This window comes from Manis pentadactyla, chromosome 12 (assembly GCF_030020395.1).
Source record: "Manis pentadactyla isolate mManPen7 chromosome 12, mManPen7.hap1, whole genome shotgun sequence".
Taxonomy (NCBI): domain Eukaryota; kingdom Metazoa; phylum Chordata; class Mammalia; order Pholidota; family Manidae; genus Manis; species Manis pentadactyla.
In genome coordinates, this window is record NC_080030.1 from 55,533,484 (window position 1) to 55,553,690 (window position 20,207).

The window sequence follows — 20,207 nt, forward strand, 5'->3', positions numbered from 1 at the left end:
TAAAAAACACAGAAACTAAGGCTTCCTGAAATTCAATGAGATACAGGACAAATTTAGTATTTTTTACAATAGATATTAATACATGGAAAGTTTTAGTTTCACCTGGTAATAGGAAATGAAAACATGGAAACACAAGACATTTTAATAAAATTAGTGAATAGAAACCAATCAGAGTTTATTGATTACTTTGAAGATACATTTCAGAAGGCAGCCACAAGTGATGTTTATTTTAAGAGAGGAAAAAGAGAATGAACATTCATACATCCTGGGCTTTAGTGAGGCCCTATAGTAGGGCAGTCATGATCTCAGAATAAGCTTATGGCTCAGCAAAAATCATTAATTAGTTGCTGTCATGGAAGAAGGGTGTGACACACATTGGCTTTTATGGCTATATAAAAACTATATGGTAATGACAGGCTTTGAGTATCAGATACTGAACTTTTTATATTTTAGGTGAATTAAGTACTAGTTAGACATGTAATAAAAATTTAATTTTATGGAAAACCAATTCCCCTTTTAAAAAATAAAATAATTTACTTTGGTTTTCTATCATTTCTGCTTACTTGTTTTTCTCTTTCTCTGCATCATGATAAAGGGACTTTTAAAAACACCACTACAGTAATTGAAATTAACAACTAGTCTTTGTATTTTAACATTGCTTAACTTATAAACATATATTTTTAGGCTTGTCGTATCCCAAACAAGCACCTCTTCTCACTAAATGCAGGAGAAAGAGGATGTTTTTGTCTTGCTTTCTCTCACAATGGAAGAATATTAGCAGCAGCCTGTGCCAGCCGGGATGGATATCCAATTATTTGTGAGTCATAATCCTATCTGTTTAATCTGTTTGAAGTCTATATGGAAGACATTCTTTGTTTTTAGAACTCGTTGATATTCTAGTGATTCCACAGTACTACTAAATTACAGAAAATACATGACTTCAAGTAAAGTAGCAGTTCTTTTATAATTTTATACTTTCCTATACATTATATGTTCAGAATTAGAATGATCAGATAAAGGATGATAAATTATTTTTAAAACATGAATGAGGATTTTTGTAAGCATTTTCTGTTTTAAACATAGAAATTTAGAAACACGAAGGTTTAGTAAATCTCATGAGGAAGTTTAGTCCATTGCGGTCTGTCTACAGCCGTGATCATTTGAAATATGAATACTCTCAAATTTGTTATGCAGTAGAACAATAATAACTGACTCAGGAGTAACTAGATGAGGATTTCTCATTATGATAGAGAAGTCAGCAGAGAGGCCAAAAATCCAATATAAAGAAAAATTACTATGTAGCTTTGATGATTTTTTAAGTGAGTATTACCATACTCTTCTAGACTTACAGGCATTATACTTCTTGCCTAATAATGAAAACCAGCTCACCTCAGCAGGAAGTAGCCAACTCTTCATGGGCATCTGTCCTAAGCACTAGATCATGTTGAACTTTCTTCAGCTTCACATACTTTATTCCTTGCCTAGTTTACTCGTTTTCAGCAGGGACTCATAATTGATTTAGTTAGAATGAATACTCTTCCTTGTGAAATAATGTCAGCTTTAAAAAAACACAGACTGACTTGTTTAGTTTGATTACAACTATGCTATTTTTAAATTTCACCAGAACCTATGCATAGGGGAAAAAAGAATCTTAGGAAACATATTCCAGAATGTTAATAGTTACTTCTTCTGGACAGTAAAAAAAAAAATTATTATTGTTCTAATTTATGTATTTTCAGCATTTCTGTGTTATGTTACTTTATGCTTAAAAACAACTTGTTTAAAAACATAAAAACTTAGATGTAGTTACTGCTTAAATCTCAAAAAAACAGTAATTCTGTTCTTTGATTTTTTTCATTGATTATGATGTATCTACTTGGAATTTGTTTAGCTTGTTGGATGTGAATGCTTTTCACAAGTCTGAGAAGTTTTCAGTCCTTATTTCTTAATGTTCTTTGTGCCACTCTCTATTTTTCTCTTATTCTGAGTCTCCCATCAATCCTATGTTGGTACACTTGGTGGTGTCGCACAAGTCTCTGCAGCTTTATTCATTTTTCTTCAATATCTTTCTTTCTGTTTAACAAACACATTTTATCAGTGGACCTATCTTCAGGTTTACTGATTCTCTTGCCAGCTTAAATCTGTTTTGAGCTATTGAGCCCTCTAGTGAATTGTTTATTTAAGTTATTGTACTTTTCAACTCTAGAATTTCTATTTGGTCTTTTTTCTTTTTTTATAATTTCTGCTTCTTGCTGTTATTCACCTTTTTGATAAGAAATCATTCTCGTATCTTAGTTCTTTAGACACAGTTTTCTTTATATCTTTGAACATATTTATAAGTATGCATTTAAAGTCTTTGTCTAGGAAGACCAGTGTCTAGTCCTCCTCATGGATAGTTTCTATTGACTGCTTTTTTTCCTGTGTATGGCCATACTTCCCTAGTTTGTTTTTGTCATGTCTCCTTAATTTGTGTAGAAAACTAGGTATTTTAAGTATAACATGTGGCAACTCTGGAAATCAGATTTTCCCTTTTTCTCCCAGCCACCCAGGATTTGTTGCTATTTGTTCAGTGAACTTCCTAGACTAAATCTGTAGTTCTTATTCTTCAGCTATGCATTGCCTGAAGTCTCTGCTCAGTTCCTTTATTGGTCAGCTAATGGTTAGAAACTTCTAAATGCCTTAAGTGAACAGCTCTACCAGTCTTTGCGGAGGGGGTCTGTGTGTGTGTCAGGATACACAGGCAACACTTCAGCAGGCAGCGTTCACTTCCTGTTGTCATAGAGCCTCCTCAGGTCAGCCAGGGTAATAGAGGGCCTCTTAGGTCTTTCCTTCACATGCATATGTCCTTCTAGATTCCTAGGAATATGTTGGAGCTTTTCAAAGTACCCTATAAACACCTATTCCCAAGTTTTTCCTTTTGGGATTTCTGGTCAACCTTTTCTTAGTTCCGGCTGGTGTCACTTCCTCCGCAGCTATGTTACTGATTATTTCAGCAGACACCCTAGGGTTCAGGCTGTTCACAGTGTGTGCTCTGAACCAGGTTCAGAGCCAAAATAAAGCCAAACTCTGAAGAGTGTGGCACCTTGTGGAACTGCCAGACCTCATCCTATTAGATACATCTTGTGGGTGGGGCTTTTGGGGAGCTTCAGACCTCTTCTGCCCCATCCCATGGCTGCTAGGCTGCTGATTTTCCTTGTAGTTGCCAGGTTGTTGGTTTTCAAGGCTACTTTAGAGCTTAGGAGAAGCAAATGGGTACACGGCAAGTTAAAACACCACAAAACTTAGTGTTCTTACCCAGATTCAGCTGTTTTTCTTGAACAAATGCTCCTCAGGTTGTTAGAAGCCTTTAATGTCCAGTGTTCTGAAAAAATTAATTTTGACAGTTTTTGCCAGTGATGTCATTGCTTTTATGGGGGAGCAGAATTCCCAAGGCCCTTGTTTTGCTAAACAGTTCTTCTGTACTGCTTAATATTTTAAAGGGCAATCAGCTTTACCACTAGGTGGAAGTAGAGACTTGAAATTGTGTTATTCTGTGTTGGGTCATTCATTATCTTAGAAGATTTCATTGTAAATTAAACATACGGCAATACCACACTGCCTTGTTTATCAGATTGGGCCTCTGTTAATTCCCTTACTATACCTATCATTTAGTATTAGAATTTTTTTCTGACAACACCGTTTAAATTTCTTCTTACTGCAAATAAGTAAAAATTTAGTTGTTTGTAATTTAACTGATTTTCAGGTAAAATAGTACCTTATTCATTAAAGCCCAAATTATAGAATCTTTGAAGTGAATTGAAATTTAAATGTTAACTTATTATTTGATTAATCAATTATCAAAAATTATTAGGAGAATTGCTTTGTAGAGATGAGAGTAATTGTTAATTGAAGCATGTTATAAAACTATAAATTCTTGTGTCTAAAGCAAATGAAAAACTTTTTAAGTAGATTTTGAAGTTTTTTATACTAAAAATGTATTTGCTGATAATATTCTTACAATTAGTGCTTATGTACAAATTATTATAAATTATGAATTTGTATATTACTAGATTAAAGATCATTTATCTGAAAACCTGATTTTTAAAATATTTTTATTAGTATATGAAATTCCTTCTGGGCGTTTCATGAGAGAATTGTGTGGCCACCTCAATATCATTTATGATCTTTGCTGGTCAAAAGATGATCGTTATATCCTTACTTCATCATCTGATGGAACTGCCAGGTTGGTATACTTGTAAAGTACTTACTGTATATGCTCTTTGCCACCAAGGAAAGCAAAGAGAATATAAAGTGATATAACTACTCTTATGCTTCAGTTTTGTTTTGTTTATCAAGGGACTGCCATAAATAGGTATCATCCAGACAGACTGATTAAGTAAGGAATGGTGAAAACGTTTTTCTTGAAGACATTTTTGCTAAATATATTTTGTTTATTGTGTAATACTTCTAGTCCTCATTGACAGGCAGGGATTCTGTCTTCACTGTTAGCTGGATGCAGAGGCCAGGATGCAACAGTGCTCCGTACTTAGTGTAGGGTAAATACAGGTTTCCCCACTATCTATAACGGCTCATTGCAAAACACACACTAGATGTTATTTTCACTTTTTGCCTCATTTTTGTAAAACTTAAAATCTCTGGATTTCTTTTGGTTAGTGAAAACAGGTACTGATGTAGGTCTTTTGTAAAAGAGAAATGGCATAACATCAACTATCAAAGAATTGGATACCTGTAAATGAATATGCACCTTATGCTTTAAGAGTTTTATAGGTTGTCAAATACTTGCATTTTTCAGAATTTCAGCCTTAAAATAATTTAACCCCTTCCAACTCAGTAAGTATGACAATAAAATATTTTAAAGTTACTCTTTAAAGTTTTATGTACACTTTTTTTTAGCTGCTTATTCTATCTCTGTCCACCTCTCAACAGAGAGGTTTAGATATACTACACTTTTAAGACTAATCTTTGACCTGTCCTTTTAATCTCAGTCATTCAATCTACAAATCTTTTGTTTCTATTTCCTCTCTCTCGTCTTTTTTAGTATCTTTCTCTATGTTCGTCTTGTCCTCACATCTTAGAAATGTGCTCAAATCTCTTCATCTTAGAATATTTTCTCAATTCCTCCTGCTTTCCAGACTACTACATCATTTTTCTTTCTCCACCATCAAAAACATTCTACACACATTGTCTTTACTTCAATTCAGTTAGTCTGGCTTCCACTCCCACCATGCTACATAAACTTGCTTCAAGATCACAGCACTTTCTTGATCCACTGGCCAGTTTTAGTCCTTACCTTGTTTGCATTCACTGCAGCCATTATTGACCAGTCTTAAAATATTTTCAATTCATGGTTTTCACTGACAACCCGTTCTGTTTTCATTTTATGACTGACCAGTTCTCATTCTCATTCTCACCTTCTGTTTCCTCTGCCTACTCTCTGTACATGTTGATCCCCAGGATCCTTTACTTGATCATCTTCCCTGGTTTGTTGTGTTGTCCCTGGTCTCTCTAATCTTCCCCAGCTTTGAATCTTACTTATATGCTAATGACTTATAGTTCCTACTATTTCTCTGAGTTTGACTTATATTACACACTTCTGTTGACCAGTGGTACTGCAAACCCAGAATTAAATTTAATGAAATCACCAAACTTTTCTTCATTTAATCCTCTTAGAAATTTTTTAGATTGCATCCACATCTATCCTGTCTCTCAAGCCAGGAGCTCAGAGTAGTCCTTGTCTCTTCTTTCCTTGCCATCATTCCTTTCCACATTTAAGTAGTACGAAAGTCTTTAGTTTCCTAAAAGATTCACTGTTCTATCACATCCTTTTTGTCCTCACTGCTATTGCCTTAATCCAGCCCTTGTTTATCTCTTGCTTAAACTGTTGCTGCTTAACTTTTCCAGTGCTCAGTCTCTAGCTCCTCTATCTTTGCTATGCTGTAATTATTTTTACAAAACCATCTTTCATAATGCCTTGATTTAAAAAAATCCTTGATTACCATTGCTTTTGGAAAGTGTTCCAGTTCTTTAGCATTGCATGACAGGCATGTCCCTCATTGATCTTCTGTCCTTCTTATGTACTTCCCATGTACCTTCTACCTCCCCTGCACAATCTTTAAATACTCTTAACATCTTATCTTTGGCATCTCCATGCCCTGTTACTGTTACCTGTCTTCCTGTGCTTAAATGCCCTTCTCCTACCCTTCCTGCCCAACTCATTCACTCATCAGACATTTAAGTGCCTTTGTGAGCCATGGTGAGGTCATAGTCATCATTTAAAACCCAGATTTCACCATTTCTTAAAGCCATCTTGGATTTCTTCACACAACGTAATATATTGTAGTAAAGCATACATTTTTCTTTACATAGCTTTGAAATTGATACTAATTTTAAGACTCTTTACATCCCAAAAATATTGGATTAATTGAGTGAAGAGAGAAACACTGTGGCTAGAACCTAAAAGACAGTGAGGTTTTTGAGGTAAGAAATACTTAACAATGAATAAGGTTAAGTCAAGAGGAAGAGAATTAGAGTTGCTAATGCTCAAAAGAGGCAGAAGTATTGGCTTCTTCCTATGTTGTCTTCTATCTTTCTGGGGATCACAGTCACATGTTGTCAGTGTCTCCTGAGTAACTGTGTTCCATATGCATTTAATCGGAATCTCCTCCTTTAGTTATCTTCAGTATACATGTATTTTTCTCAGTAGTTCCTCATATAATCAGAAAGGCTTTTCCATGTTAATGGCTCCCAAATAAGTCTGTATGTCCCCACTTCACCCCTTCATCTGTTTTAACTTTATATTTTTTCTTTCCCAATTCTCGTATTTTTTTGTGAATTCATCTAGTCTTCACAGATTTGTATATATCCTTGTTCTTCTGTGATCAACCTATCTTTTTCCCCCAAACCCATTAATTTATTTCTTTTGATCTTGGATTCTACCATTGCTTGGGTGAACAAAGCCATCATTGTTACCAGTTCAGACTTTACATAACAAGCTTCATTTTTATATTTTAAAATATTATGCCAATTTTAATTATGCTCAGTTGTTTTTAAGGTACACTTGCTGCATTTCTGCCTGTTACCTAATTTATCAAATAATGCTGCTTAGATTTATTACCAAGCAATAAATTTTTCATTATTTTTTCTCTTTTAACAATCTTCTTAATATTCCTTCCAAATTGATGATTTTGTTCTTTCAGAAAGTGCTGTATTTCTTAGAGCATATGTACTTTGAATGTATTATACTATGATAAAAATGTTTTAAAATGTTTATGCAGTAACACACATGCTTTATTATTACTTATAAACATGTTCTTTCACTTCCTTCATTATTAGTTTGGATTCTTAGTAATTGAAGATCATATCCTGTATTTTAAGCAGCTATTGAGAAAACTCATAGAATGTTGTTCTTGAATAGCAACTGTATTTTTTCCTTTTTAAAATAATTTTGAAAAGGATTTAATTTGCTTATAATTATAAGGATGAACTATACTCATATTAAAAATTAAAATATCCTTCTAATTCTAATAACTTAATCAAACTTTAAAAAATCTAGTATTCCACATTTATGTAGCACTATCTTTTGCTAGATTTTTCCTGTTTTAACACATTGACCAGAAATGCAGAGCATCTAACATAACAGTTTAACCCTTGGGGTTTACTCTTTTGTCAAGACTGTGGCAATGACAATAATACTGATTTTTTTTTAATCATCCATTTTTAAGAGGAAGAGACGAGTATTGAACATTAGAGTCAGTGTAGAATAGTCTATTTTCTATCAAAATCATAATTACTTGAATCTTATTTTACTCAAGTATTCATATAATAATTTCAATGTGGCTTTTTAAGTCTTTGCAATCTTCTTTTTCATTATTAAGGCTTTCAAATTAAAAATTTAAAGTTAGTAGACTATCCTGTTCTCATTAGTAAGCACTTTGCAAAAGCAATGTTCACAACCAAATGGGAAATCCTTGAAGTTTCCCCCTGTATTTTATTTTATATATATATTGTATTAAATGCAATATTTTACCAACTATTTGATGTGTGTTTAATCAATGTCAAAAATAGGTTAAAAGAAGACAGATATATTAAAATACAAATGCAGTATAGATTACAATTAGTAGACAGATTAACTATTATACTTGATAATAACTGTAAGAAATAACTTTGTCAAAATGTAAAGAAACCCAGCTATCAAATGTGATCACACTGTATTTTATTGTTCTGACATTGAGTTTACCATTGGTTGTTGTCACGTGACTACTTAAGTTGCATTGGCTATATTGGTTCTTTGAGAAACTTTCAAAGGAACTTTCTGCCTTTCAGAAACATTATGTAACTTTTTCTCCTTTTCCAGGATATGGAAAAATGAAATAAATAATACAAATACTTTCAGAGTTTTACCTCATCCTTCTTTTGTTTACACTGCTAAATTCCATCCTGCTGTAAAAGAGCTGGTGGTTACAGGATGCTATGATTCTGTTATACGGATATGGAAAGTGGATATGAGAGAGGATCCGGCCATACTGATCCGACAGTTTGACACTCACAGGAGTTTCATCAACTCTCTCTGTTTTGATATCGAAGGTATGTCAGAAGATATATTCCAAATAAAGGCTAGTTGCATGAAAAATTTTTTTAATTTTTTTATTTCACTAGGATAATAATTATTTAAGTTTGAGTGGGATTTTATGTATTTTTGGTTGTATTCATATTTATGCATATTTTGCAGATCATATGATAGACCTGTGCATAGATTTGGCACTGAGTTCTACCTGTAATTTTAAAGTCATTACATTCCTAAACATGCAAGTGTTTAAACAATCAAAATTCAACTGATATTGTAGCAGCCAGTCATGATCCAAATTTCATAACTATATTTCACTGGATTGGTGTAGGTTTTTTATAAAAAGAGCCTCTTAAGATGTAAACTGAGGAAATGAGGGAATCTCAGATGAATATTGGAAATGTATTTTTTGAATGTAGCAACAGGTTTTTTAAAAGTACAGAAACATATGGAAAAGAAATATGCTATTATTTATTTATATTATATAAGTAATGTATCTTAAAGATAAAATATAGATTATTTTATCAGCTGAAAGAATAAAGAAATTTCATTATATCTATTAAATAGTTACCTTTCACATTTTAGATGCTAAATATGTAGACTGTAACTATTAATTAGCATGGGGGCTAATGATAATACTGCTAATGTACTCAGTTCAACTATAAGGATGTTAAACTGGAATACATTCAGGAGAGGTCAACCAAGGATAGAAAAGTATCTTAAAACTGTTATAAAAGAAGTAGCTCAGATTATAGAAGAGGGATGAAGAACTTCTTCAGATACTTGGCTAAGATATCTTTATGTGAAAAAGAAAGAAAAATCAGTCTGTGTTTCTCCAGTAGGTAGAGGTGGGGCCAAAGCTGTAGAAACAGATTCTCTGTGCTGAGAACTAGAAAGAACATTCTAATACATAGAGCATCAGTTGAATAAACTGCTTTGTAAAATATAAAGTTCACAGTTGCTGAACAACCATCTGTTGGTAATGTTGTGTAAGATATTCCTGAGTAGTTATGAGGTTGAACTTGATTTGGTGGTCTCTGAGGTCCCATTCTGCTGTAAGATGGTTTGACTCCAAGAATTGATGTGAAACTAAAACACTATTTATGAGTTTATTCATTCCCTGATCACTTATTCAATTCCTACTGGTCTCAGACATCATGCTGACAGTATTTATTTAGAATAAAGGTGTTTTTCCATGAATATGAAGCATTATATGGATTAATAAAGGTAAGCACTAGAGGTGCATATTGTGTAATTCAAACAAATTTTTTTGGCTTTGGAATATGAGCAGTATACACATGCACTGACATGCATATTTCTTCTTGTATTCAAATTCAGGAAAGCAACAAAGAAAAATAAAAAATAATTTTAAAAACTTAATAAATTCATTTAAAGATAATTGAGATTTCCTTATGAGTTGTGTTTGATTTCCTGTTTTCTTAAAACTGAAATAAATGGCCCTCTGATTCTTGGCTATTTTGCTTGGATATGTTTTCCCAATTTCTAATTATTTGTTTCAACCTCTGTGTAACATTAATAAATGGGTAATTTAATTTTTTTAAATAGGTCATCACATGTATTCAGGAGACTGCACAGGGGTGATTGTTGTTTGGAATACCTATGTTAAGGTTAATGATGTGCAACATTCAGTGCGCCACTGGAGTGTTAATAAGGTATAAAATCCTATTTCTTATTTTGGGATTTAGTTAAACTGAAAAGCCATGGAACCACATGATTTTATTTTAGACATTAGAACATTCTGTTCTCTCTTCAGAAAACTTAAGTTGGGAGTATAAATTGTTGTGGCCACTATGGAAAGCAGTATGGAGCTTCCTCAAAAAAACTAAAAATAAAAATGCCATATGACCCAGTAACTGCACTTCTAGGAATTTACCCAAAGAAAACAAAATCTCTCATTTGGAAAGATATATGCACCCCTATGTCCATTAATAGATGAATGGATAAAGAAGCAGTAGTACATACACACCATGGAATATTATTCAGCCATGAAAAAGGAAGAAATCCTGCCATTTGCAACAATATGGATGGGCCTAGAAGATATTATGCCAAGTCAAAAAATCAAGGTGGAGAAAGACAAATACCATGTAATTGCATTTATATGTGGAATCTAAAAACAAAACAAAGCAAAATGAACAAAACAGCAGTAGACTTACAGACACTGAGAAGTGACTAGTTACCATGAAGGAGGGGTAGGAGTTGGGGTGGGTGAAGAGGATAAAGAGGCACAAAATCTCAGTCATAGTATAAGTTGGTCATGAGGATAGGAAGTGCAGCATGGAGAACAGTCAGTGATTCTGTAACATCTTTCTATGTTGACAATAACCAGACTAGTTGGGGTAAGGATTTAATAATAGGTGTAACTGTTGTATCACTGTCTTATATACCTGAAACCAACACAATATTGCATATCAACTATGCTTCAATAAAAAAATAAATGAAAATAAGAAAGAATAAGCAGAACAAATCTAAAAAAAAAAACTTGAGTTTTTCTCAGCCTCTGAAAAGTCAGTTATTATTGATTAATTCCCATGTCTTCCTGATGGCTAATTGATGATATAGTGACTTAGCAAAAATTTTCTTCAATTTGGCCAGGCTTTACTTTCATTATTTTGAGCCTTACTTGCAGTATAGTATTCAGTGATCCATTACTGAAATTTGTGTTAAAATGAGGTATTTATTACATTAACATCTCTAAGTAATAACATATTTTCAGCTATATTCATATACTTTTTTTTTGGTCCAGTAACATCACTCTCAAAACAATGTATTCAATGTTTTGTTAACAATGCTTGTCTTTTACAATTGTGTAATCAAAATCATGTGATTATGAAGGGGGTCTATTATTTAATCACAATCATTGTTTCACTTTAAATTTGTTAACTAGTCAGAAACAAATGAATAATCTCTTCCTTTTTTGGATTAAAGTGTTTCTAAGGTGGCCTATATTAAGCAATTTCATTGGTGTATATTTAACATTTTTTAAAAATACAAAGTAAGTTTGTTTTAAATAAATTAATTCAGTTTCTGTCTTACATGCTATAACCCATTCTTCATAATAGGTTATAACAATTGTCGTTGTTTTGAACAAAAGACACCCTAAGTGAAAAATAATTTTCATGAATTTTAGTTCAATCTGTTGAGTCTATCATCTATTTTAGAAAGTCTATTTTAGTCATTCTCATCTAGTCTGTCAGATTAATGAATAATGGCTTGGGATTCATGTTGTAGCCTAATTTTACATACTTTGAAAAGAACTTTCTAATTACTTAGGTACTTGAGGGATTGGCAAGGCTCCAAAAGCATCAATTCCAGTTATTTGGAGTCTGCAATGCAGAGTCTGTTTGCATTAAAAATCATGTGTTTCTTTACCTCAGTATAGTAACCAAGAAGCAAATTTACCTTGAAATCTGCAGCCTGTGATTACTAAAGACAGTCAAAAATAAAGTTAGGAAATGAACTGGAATATCTCTGTAATAGCTTATGTCCTAGGACAAAATGGAGACTTCAATTTCTTATTTGGTTCTCTTCAGCCAGTAGTTTGGTGACTGCTAAAATGAAGTGTCCATGTGCTGTTGTACACAATCCTTGGTACAGGATGGCTTCAGAAATAGGGCTTTTTTAGTTTGACCATGCATATGATAAAAATATGGAGGAAATTATTAACAGATATTATGTCTTGGGTGTCCCCTATCACTGCCTTAAATAGCTATAAAAAAAACACCTAAAATTGCAATCTAAATTAAATGATTTCAAAAGTTGCTGGTAACATACATTTTTCAGGATATATATGAAGGTGTATATGAAGAAATAATCTGAGACTACAGTGTATCTTGAAAGTTAATTTTACACTTTTGAATTTATAAAAATTGAAAGCTTACTTAAATGATGATAAACAGAAGATACAAAATTAGAAGATGTGTTTATAGGAATTGCTTCTTGTTTGGAAATACACTGCAAAAACACATACGAATTGAATATTGCATTACATGACAACCAAAAAATACTTTTCATCGGCTTTATTTTCAACCTTAAACTGAAGTTAGCAGGAATCTTTTTTGCTAACAATTTTAATGGATTCTGTATAGTGCATTTGGAAATGACATCTTAAAATTAATTTTATACTCCAAAAAGAGCTGAACATTAGACAAACTTTACAGTGGTAATATTTTATAATCTGTTTTTAATCATTTTAGGAAATTAAAGAGAGTGAGTTTAAGGGGATTCCAGTAAGTTATTTGGAGGTTCATCCCAATGGAAAACGTTTGTTAATCCATACAAAAGACAGTACTTTGAGAATTATGGATCTCCGAATGTAAGTATATTTCAGTATGGACCGGTTGAGCACCCATAGAATAAGTAATGAATAAATTCACCTTTTTAAAATGCAGCAGTGGTTCTCAACTAGACAATTTCTTCTGTCAGGGGATGTCTGACAAAGTATGGAGACATTTTTTGAGTGTTGATTCTAGCTATCTAGAGTGTAGAAACCAGAGATACTACTAAGCATCTGAAATTTTCAGGACACCCCCTACAGCAAAAAATCACCTGGCCCAAGATGTGAATAATTCTGAGGCTGAACTGTAGTCAGTTACTTTTTTATTTGCACAATTAAAAAAAGAAACTTTTACATAGAATATCTTTTAGCTCTAGGATATTGGCATAGCATAGTATCATGACTGAATGAGAGGACTTTTGATTAATATATCCTTGTTCTTCTTTTTTACTTCTAAATAAGGCAAATGAAGGGAAATAGCCTTAATATAAAAGGCAGAAGCAGAGTTCTGGGAAATTGAGCATGGACTTCTGGTGTGTTATTTGTCTGAGGAGTTCCTAGAAAACAAATGAGAAAAGGCTATTGTATTAGATTTCGTTATTGTATTTAGAAAGGCAAATGCAATCATCTGTATTAGTTTATTTTGCAATTACCTTTTTATGACTAACCATTAAGCCCTTCAGTATTTATGTAGAACTGTTGAAGATACTGGTGTGAGTGCTGTGGAAGAATGATAAGCAGAAATAGCTCATCAGAAGTTTGTAATCTAATTGTACTGCCTCCAAAGTAACATAAAAAAACATTTAATTAAGTTAAATTGTGAGATCTAGAACTAGAATCTGCTTATTCTTTTTTTAGAATAGCACCCGTGTCATGCCTAGCAGACAGCAATTATTGTTATTTTTTATGAATATAAATGTATAATAGGACTATACCTATGCCAACAATAAAGCGGATAGCTATAGAATAGCCTCCTGTTAAAGGCTCTATGGAGAGGCTAGCATTTGAGTTCAGTCTTGAATGATAAATAGAATTTAGACAAGATGGAAATATTTTTAGTAGGGTGGAAAACATGAAAATTTCATGAAAAGGAATACAGTTCAGAGGTAGAATAATATGTGTTTAAGGCAGAATGAGTTAGTCTGTATGACCATAAGTTTCTTGATAAGGAGTGCTACAAGAGAATTTTTTGAAAGTAAGATCAGAGCTAGATTTTAGAAGGCAAGGCCTAAGGAGTTTGGTTATTATTCCCTTTTTAAACAGTATAGATCATGCTTGGGCTCTAGAGGTAAATTGTTTAAATCAAAAACTGTGTTTCCCACCCCTGACTAGCTGATTAACCTCTCTGTGCCTCTCTTTCCTCATTGCTCAAATGGGAGAAATAATAAACCAAACTCAGAAAGGTTTTGTAGGGAATAAACTAATTTATACATGTAAAGTACTTACACATTACAGCACATAGCAAGAACTCCAGGAATGTTTGACCCAGTAACTTCAGGTCTGGGAATTTATGTTAAGAAAATAGCTATGAAACAGAGTAGAAAACATATACACAAGGTTGTTCATAGAAATCATGTTCATGGTAAGGGAAACTGGAAACATCCCAAGTGTTGTCCAACAGCAGAAAATAAGATACAGTTAGTGATAAAATACATGCCTATTAAAATGATAATTCATAATCTTTATTTTCTGATGTGCAGGGCCATTATTCGTGATTTGTTGTTGACTGAAAAAGCAAATACCAGATAAAAAAGACAAAGCAGTGTATATAATATCCTCTCTGTAAATCAGAGATGATAGTAATAGTACCTACCTGGCACATAGTAATCACTAAAACACATTAACTATTACTCATAAGTGAAAAAGCCTGGAGGTTGTGTACCATAGTTAATAGATGATTTAATAATATGCTTAGTCTCCTATTTCTGCAAGGATCAAATATTCATTGTATGATTTTAAAAAATTCATCACGAAGAGGAGATAATATAAAAAGTCTGTTAATTTTTTAGTCACCAACTCAAATACTATTTCCATAAAGTAGTCTCTCTTTCCATAGTTAGAGAGATGATCATCACTCTTATCCAAATCTGCTAAGTACTCTTTCTGTTCTTTTTTTGCGGCACTTTCTACATCTACTTTCTATTTTACACTGATGGATTTCTTCTCTCTCCTGCTAAATTAAAAGCTCCCTGAGCTCTGACACTACCTCATCTTTATTCTGCGTCATCATCGACTGTCACCCACATTAAAGATTCTCAAAAATTATTTGTTAAATGTAAATGAGGTATTTAAAAGTTTTTCTACCTCTAGTCTTTTAAATGGGTGAGACAGATTACATTTGTAAAATCTTTTTTGTTTATAGATTAGCAGCAAGGAAATTTGTAGGTGCAGCAAATTATCGGGAAAAGATTCATAGTACTTTGACACCATGTGGGACTTTTCTCTTTGCTGGAAGTGAGGATGGTATAGTATATGTTTGGAACCCAGAAACAGGTAAATATTTCAATGGTCTTCAAAAAATATTTATTTTTTGTTTCTGAAGAAGTATGAAAATTACCATTTTATGGAATAATTTTCAAGGAAATTCTGATTTCAGATTCTCAGTTAAGTTTTTCAAAATTGGAAAGTCGGTAACTCAGCTACATTCTAAATTTATATTACATTCTGTTCTGTATTCTGACACCTACTTGGATTTAGAATTTCTCATTGTAATTCAAGGTTTATTCTTTCCCTACCTCTTGAGATATTGTTAATCTTAAGTATTTAATGCAGATTGTAATGAAAAATACAAAATGTTATAAACTGAATTTGAACTATAACGCTAGGAATTCAAATGGCTAGACATCTGTGATATATTTTTATTAGAAACAAATATACCTGTCAAAGTTTTTAATGTCTGAAACTTAATAGCAATTACTGAATTACTGTAATTCAATTTTTTCCAATAAAAAATGAACTATTACACTAGGTTGTTCATTTGAACCTCACCTTTGTTTTTCATGAGAAAAGCTAAAACTACATAAACATTTTTTTAGCATTGAATTGAGAAAATTATATAAAATTTACTTCGAAATTCCTTTTAAGAACAGTATTTGACTTCACCTTGTTTATTCTTTGGAACTAGGCATTTGACTAGTCATTTCACTTAGAGACTTTTTTCTTACTGTGTTTTGATACTTTAGCATCAGTTTGGAAGTGTTAAATCTCTTCTCCCCCTCAATAAATGGATCTAGAGTCTTTGCTTTTTGACTTTTACTTTTCATAGGTTCCCTAAAACTCTGCTGTAGGCCTCTTTTAGCATTAATCATCATATGTATCTTTAAAGCAGATGGTACCTCAGAGAACTCTGGGAAATAAAAGGAAAAATTAATTCCCCATTAAACCTCCCCTAACCAGAGTTCCTTCAGTTTTTGAGCCTGCACTTCCAGGAATTCTTTGTTAGATACCATTTGCTCAGCTCTGTCAGATCCCAGAGTCAGGTAGTTCTCTACACTTTTAAATTCTCTGGCATTCCTTGTACAGTGAAAACCTCACTGAAGTGGTTGGATTGAAGTAGAAAAGGAGGGCCAATAGAATGAACAATAATTATTTTACTTAATTACATTAAAATTTACTTAATTAAATTAGATTTACTTAATAAAGGTAATTACATTACTTAATACATGGTACTCAAATATAAGTATCTGAGTTTTTATGTAAATAATTGCATCATCATTAATATTTGATGATATTGTATAAATATTTTTTTAAAGTTGCAGAATAATCTAATGAGAAATATCTGATACAGTACAAATTTTTTACTGTCTTTTCTTTCTTAGGAGACCAAGTAGCAATGTATTCTGACCTGCCATTCAAGTCACCCATTCGAGACATTTCTTACCATCCACTTGAAAATATGGTTGCATTTTGTGCATTTGGGCAGAATGAACCAATTCTTCTATATATTTATGATTTCCGTGGTAAGTCCACTTTCAGATAAATGAAGAATATTTGCACTAACCTTTACATTTAGACTGAACCTGGAACCTGGAATTAGGAGCCCTGTGAAAACTGTCCTTAGTATGAACAAGGCTCTCTTGAATATAGTGTAAGAGCGAAACAGATTAATGATTATTATGTTTTAACAATTTATTTTTCCATAAGAACTATTACTATGGAGTTTAAATATCAGTGGAAGTATACATAATGGTTGTGCCCTTGTCTTGGAATCACAAAGAGGTGTAATTATCACTTTTCTTTATAAATCAATTTAAATAAATAAAATTAACTAAAAAGTATTTGGGAGTGTTAATTAAATTTAAAAGGTAAATAACATTTAAGAAGTATAAATGTTTAATGCTTTCAGTTGAATATTCTTCTGTTTTTTTCACTTAAGCACATAGTTTTAATAAGTCATAGTTTTGAGAGTTTCTTAACATAAGGCAAAAAAATCAAATATCAATGAAAACAAGACTTGGAATTAGAAGTCTCATGTCTTTCTCTACTCTAAAATTGCACTATTCTATCATTCTGAGAGATAAGGAAATAAAGACTTTGGACACAGTTTTCAGGAATAGTGTGGCATTCTTAGTATTATTAGGTTTATGCTGTTTTTCGATAGGGATAGTGCTGAATCTTGGATTAGTTAAAATTGCATTTCCATTTTCTTCATATACTAATTCTTAAACAAAAATAACCAGTCTTTATTAGTCTCTCTTTCTTGTTTAGGATGTCATGTATCAACTCTCACTACTGTAAACTAAGCTGGGATAGCTTACATACAATGTCATAAATGTGTACATATGCAAATATGTTTGTAGTTTACATTAGTATGGATCTATTTGGGCAAAGAGTTTTGAATTTAAATGTAATGCGAGTGACTGAGTTTATTGCATTAATACAGATAGAATTGGTTTTAATTGTTGTGATAAGTGCTAAGTTATTAGCCAGTTAAGTTCTAAATCTGAAGTTCTTGATCATAGTACGGATTTTATTATGCCTTTCCAGGTGAATTATATTACAATGTGTAAAATTAAGATTTACCATACTTTAAATAATTTTACAGAGAAGAAATAAGGAATTTTTCTAACACATAGTCACATTTACAGAACACTATTACTAATGGTAGAATTTTTAAACCACACAATACTATATAATAAGAAAAGTTGGTAAAAACAAGCATTGCCAGATTAGAGAAAAAGGCAAATGGATTTTTCAAATCATCCAATATCCAAATCTGGTGTCTGGTTCAAAAATGTATACTGAAACAGGTCTCTCTTTGTAATCACTCTCAGTTTTCACATAAAGGAGAAAAGTTATACCTACATGCTTTATAATTGGAACTGTTATACAGGAAATAGGCAGCACAGTTATTTCCTCAGACTCTTAAGAGGTTTCACAACAGTCTTCATTCAATTTCTAATTTGCTTTTTTAGGCTTTTAAAATTTTCCTCACAAATACAAGTTAAAGTTCCACTCTTATCTTCTTTTTTTCTTCAGTTATTTTTCACCATTGATAGGGGGATTTCATCATTAAATTAGCCCAGTTAGGTTTGCCCATTTGGTTTTAAGACAGCCATTTAGATCAAGAAGTCTGTTCTAGAAATGTAAGTAGATAGAGCAAAGTGTTTTAGGAGCCCAAAAATGGAGGTTTTACGCTCAGTTCTGTTTCTTTAGTGACCTTGCACAAGCCTCTTACCTTCCTGAAGCTCCATTTCCTTATCTAGTAAATGGTACTACTAGTGTTAATACCTGTACTACCTAAGAGATATTTGTGAGGATACGTGAGACGGACTGTGGAAGTACTTCGCAAGTTGATAAACATTGTATTAAAACTAACAAAAAAGATAAAATGGGTTGTTGTCATGTTCGTCTAATCAGTATGTAATTGACTTCATGGGAACTTTTTTTAAGCATCTCTGTATGCAGTGGAATTAAAAAAAAAAATTTCCCCCTCTTTTACTTTCTGTTGGCAGCCTTTTTCCTTCTATTAAATGGTTTACCTTTCTAAGTCAGTTGTATTAGAAAATAAATGCATAACATTAAGAACATTATGCTATATCATGCCATCTTAACATAGAACAGGAAGGACTTATGTCTTAGAAATTACAATGTTCAAGTAATACACAGGTGAAGTTAAAATTATTTTGTTCAATGTATTTAGATCACAATTCTTGATATACTGATACACCTTTACAAACAAATGAAAGCTCAAAATGTTTCAACATGTTTTCCCAACTCTGCTGCCTATTTTTAAAAAGGGGAAGCTTAGGAAGAAGTTATGTAATCTCAGGCAATCCAAGATTTAGCACAGTTCTTGTGAATGGTACGTATTCATAACAAAAAGTTACTTCAGATTCTAAAATTTTACTCATTAAATACAGACCATAATCATCAAGTCAAATAGTCCTTAAATTTTTCATTGAAAACTATATTTATTATTTGCCTATTATAGTTTTACCTTGTATTTTATTTATTTTTTAATACAAGAATATTTTGCCCAAACTTTCTTGTCTGAAGATAAAGCTTACATAAAGCTTTATTACGTAAGTGCATTTAATGGTATAAAATTTGAAAGATACATAACAGTTACATGATTTTTCAGTAGTATTGCAGAGCTGCTGTTATATGTTCAGGTAATTTTCAAGGAAAATAGAGCAAGCTCATTTTTTTTATAAACTAAATAAGCTGCAAATGAGACCACAGTGGTAGCTAAATGTATCATCCATCTTTCAGTTCTAGCAAAATCTGTAAAGCGTCAGCAAGCATCTTTCCCTGTTAAGCATATGTTCAGGTTGTGGTCTTTTAGGTCTTTCATTCTACTGACTTTTTGCTTTTTTTGGTAAGAAATATGATTTTTACTTTCAGAAGGCAGTTTTATTTGCCTGGTGTTGAAAGGGTTAATCATCTAGTAATACAAAATTTAGTCAGAGAGTACCACAAATAATGTACTTTTAGGATTCCCATAATAACAGAGTACTAGTCAGAGAAACGGCTCCTACTGAATTAAATTTATGAAGCTAGACTTTAGCAATTAATGTTCTGTTATTAATCAGTTCTTGTCTAGGATCCTGTTCTACATTTAATAATGATCATAGCTAATACTTACTGAGCACTTTCTGTGTCCCTGTTATTGTTTTAAGCACTTTATATGTATTTAATTTTTATATCTTATGAGATAGGTACTGTAATTTTCCCCATTTTACAAGACAAGACTTTGGTCCATACAGTCTGAACTTGAACACCATGCTCTTATTTGCTACACAAAATTACCTTTTTAGCAGATTTCCTGAAATATTACCTCTTGATTATCTAATAAGCATACTTCCTTTTTCCATACAATACCATTTTATTGTATGCCTCTCTATGCAG

General features: G+C 32.3%; 1 protein-coding gene across 13 annotated transcripts in view; it reads left to right on the plus strand.

Moving 5' to 3' along the window:
• The window catches only part of AHI1 (Abelson helper integration site 1), a 203,759-nt gene that overhangs the window by 31,520 nt on the left and 152,032 nt on the right, over positions 1-20,207 (plus strand). For all 13 annotated transcript variants that reach the window (XR_008992752.1, XR_008992750.1, XR_008992751.1 and 10 more), the window contains exons 11-17: positions 685-817; positions 4,099-4,222; positions 8,354-8,583; positions 10,130-10,236; positions 12,778-12,896; positions 15,220-15,350; positions 16,676-16,816. Coding sequence is in view for 6 of the 13 variants with exons in the window: in XM_057489249.1 (XP_057345232.1) it covers positions 685-817; positions 4,099-4,222; positions 8,354-8,583; positions 10,130-10,236; positions 12,778-12,896; positions 15,220-15,350; positions 16,676-16,816 (985 nt within the window). In the remaining 7 variants the exon portion in view is untranslated. The remainder of the gene's footprint in view (positions 1-684; positions 818-4,098; positions 4,223-8,353; positions 8,584-10,129; positions 10,237-12,777; positions 12,897-15,219; positions 15,351-16,675; positions 16,817-20,207) is intronic.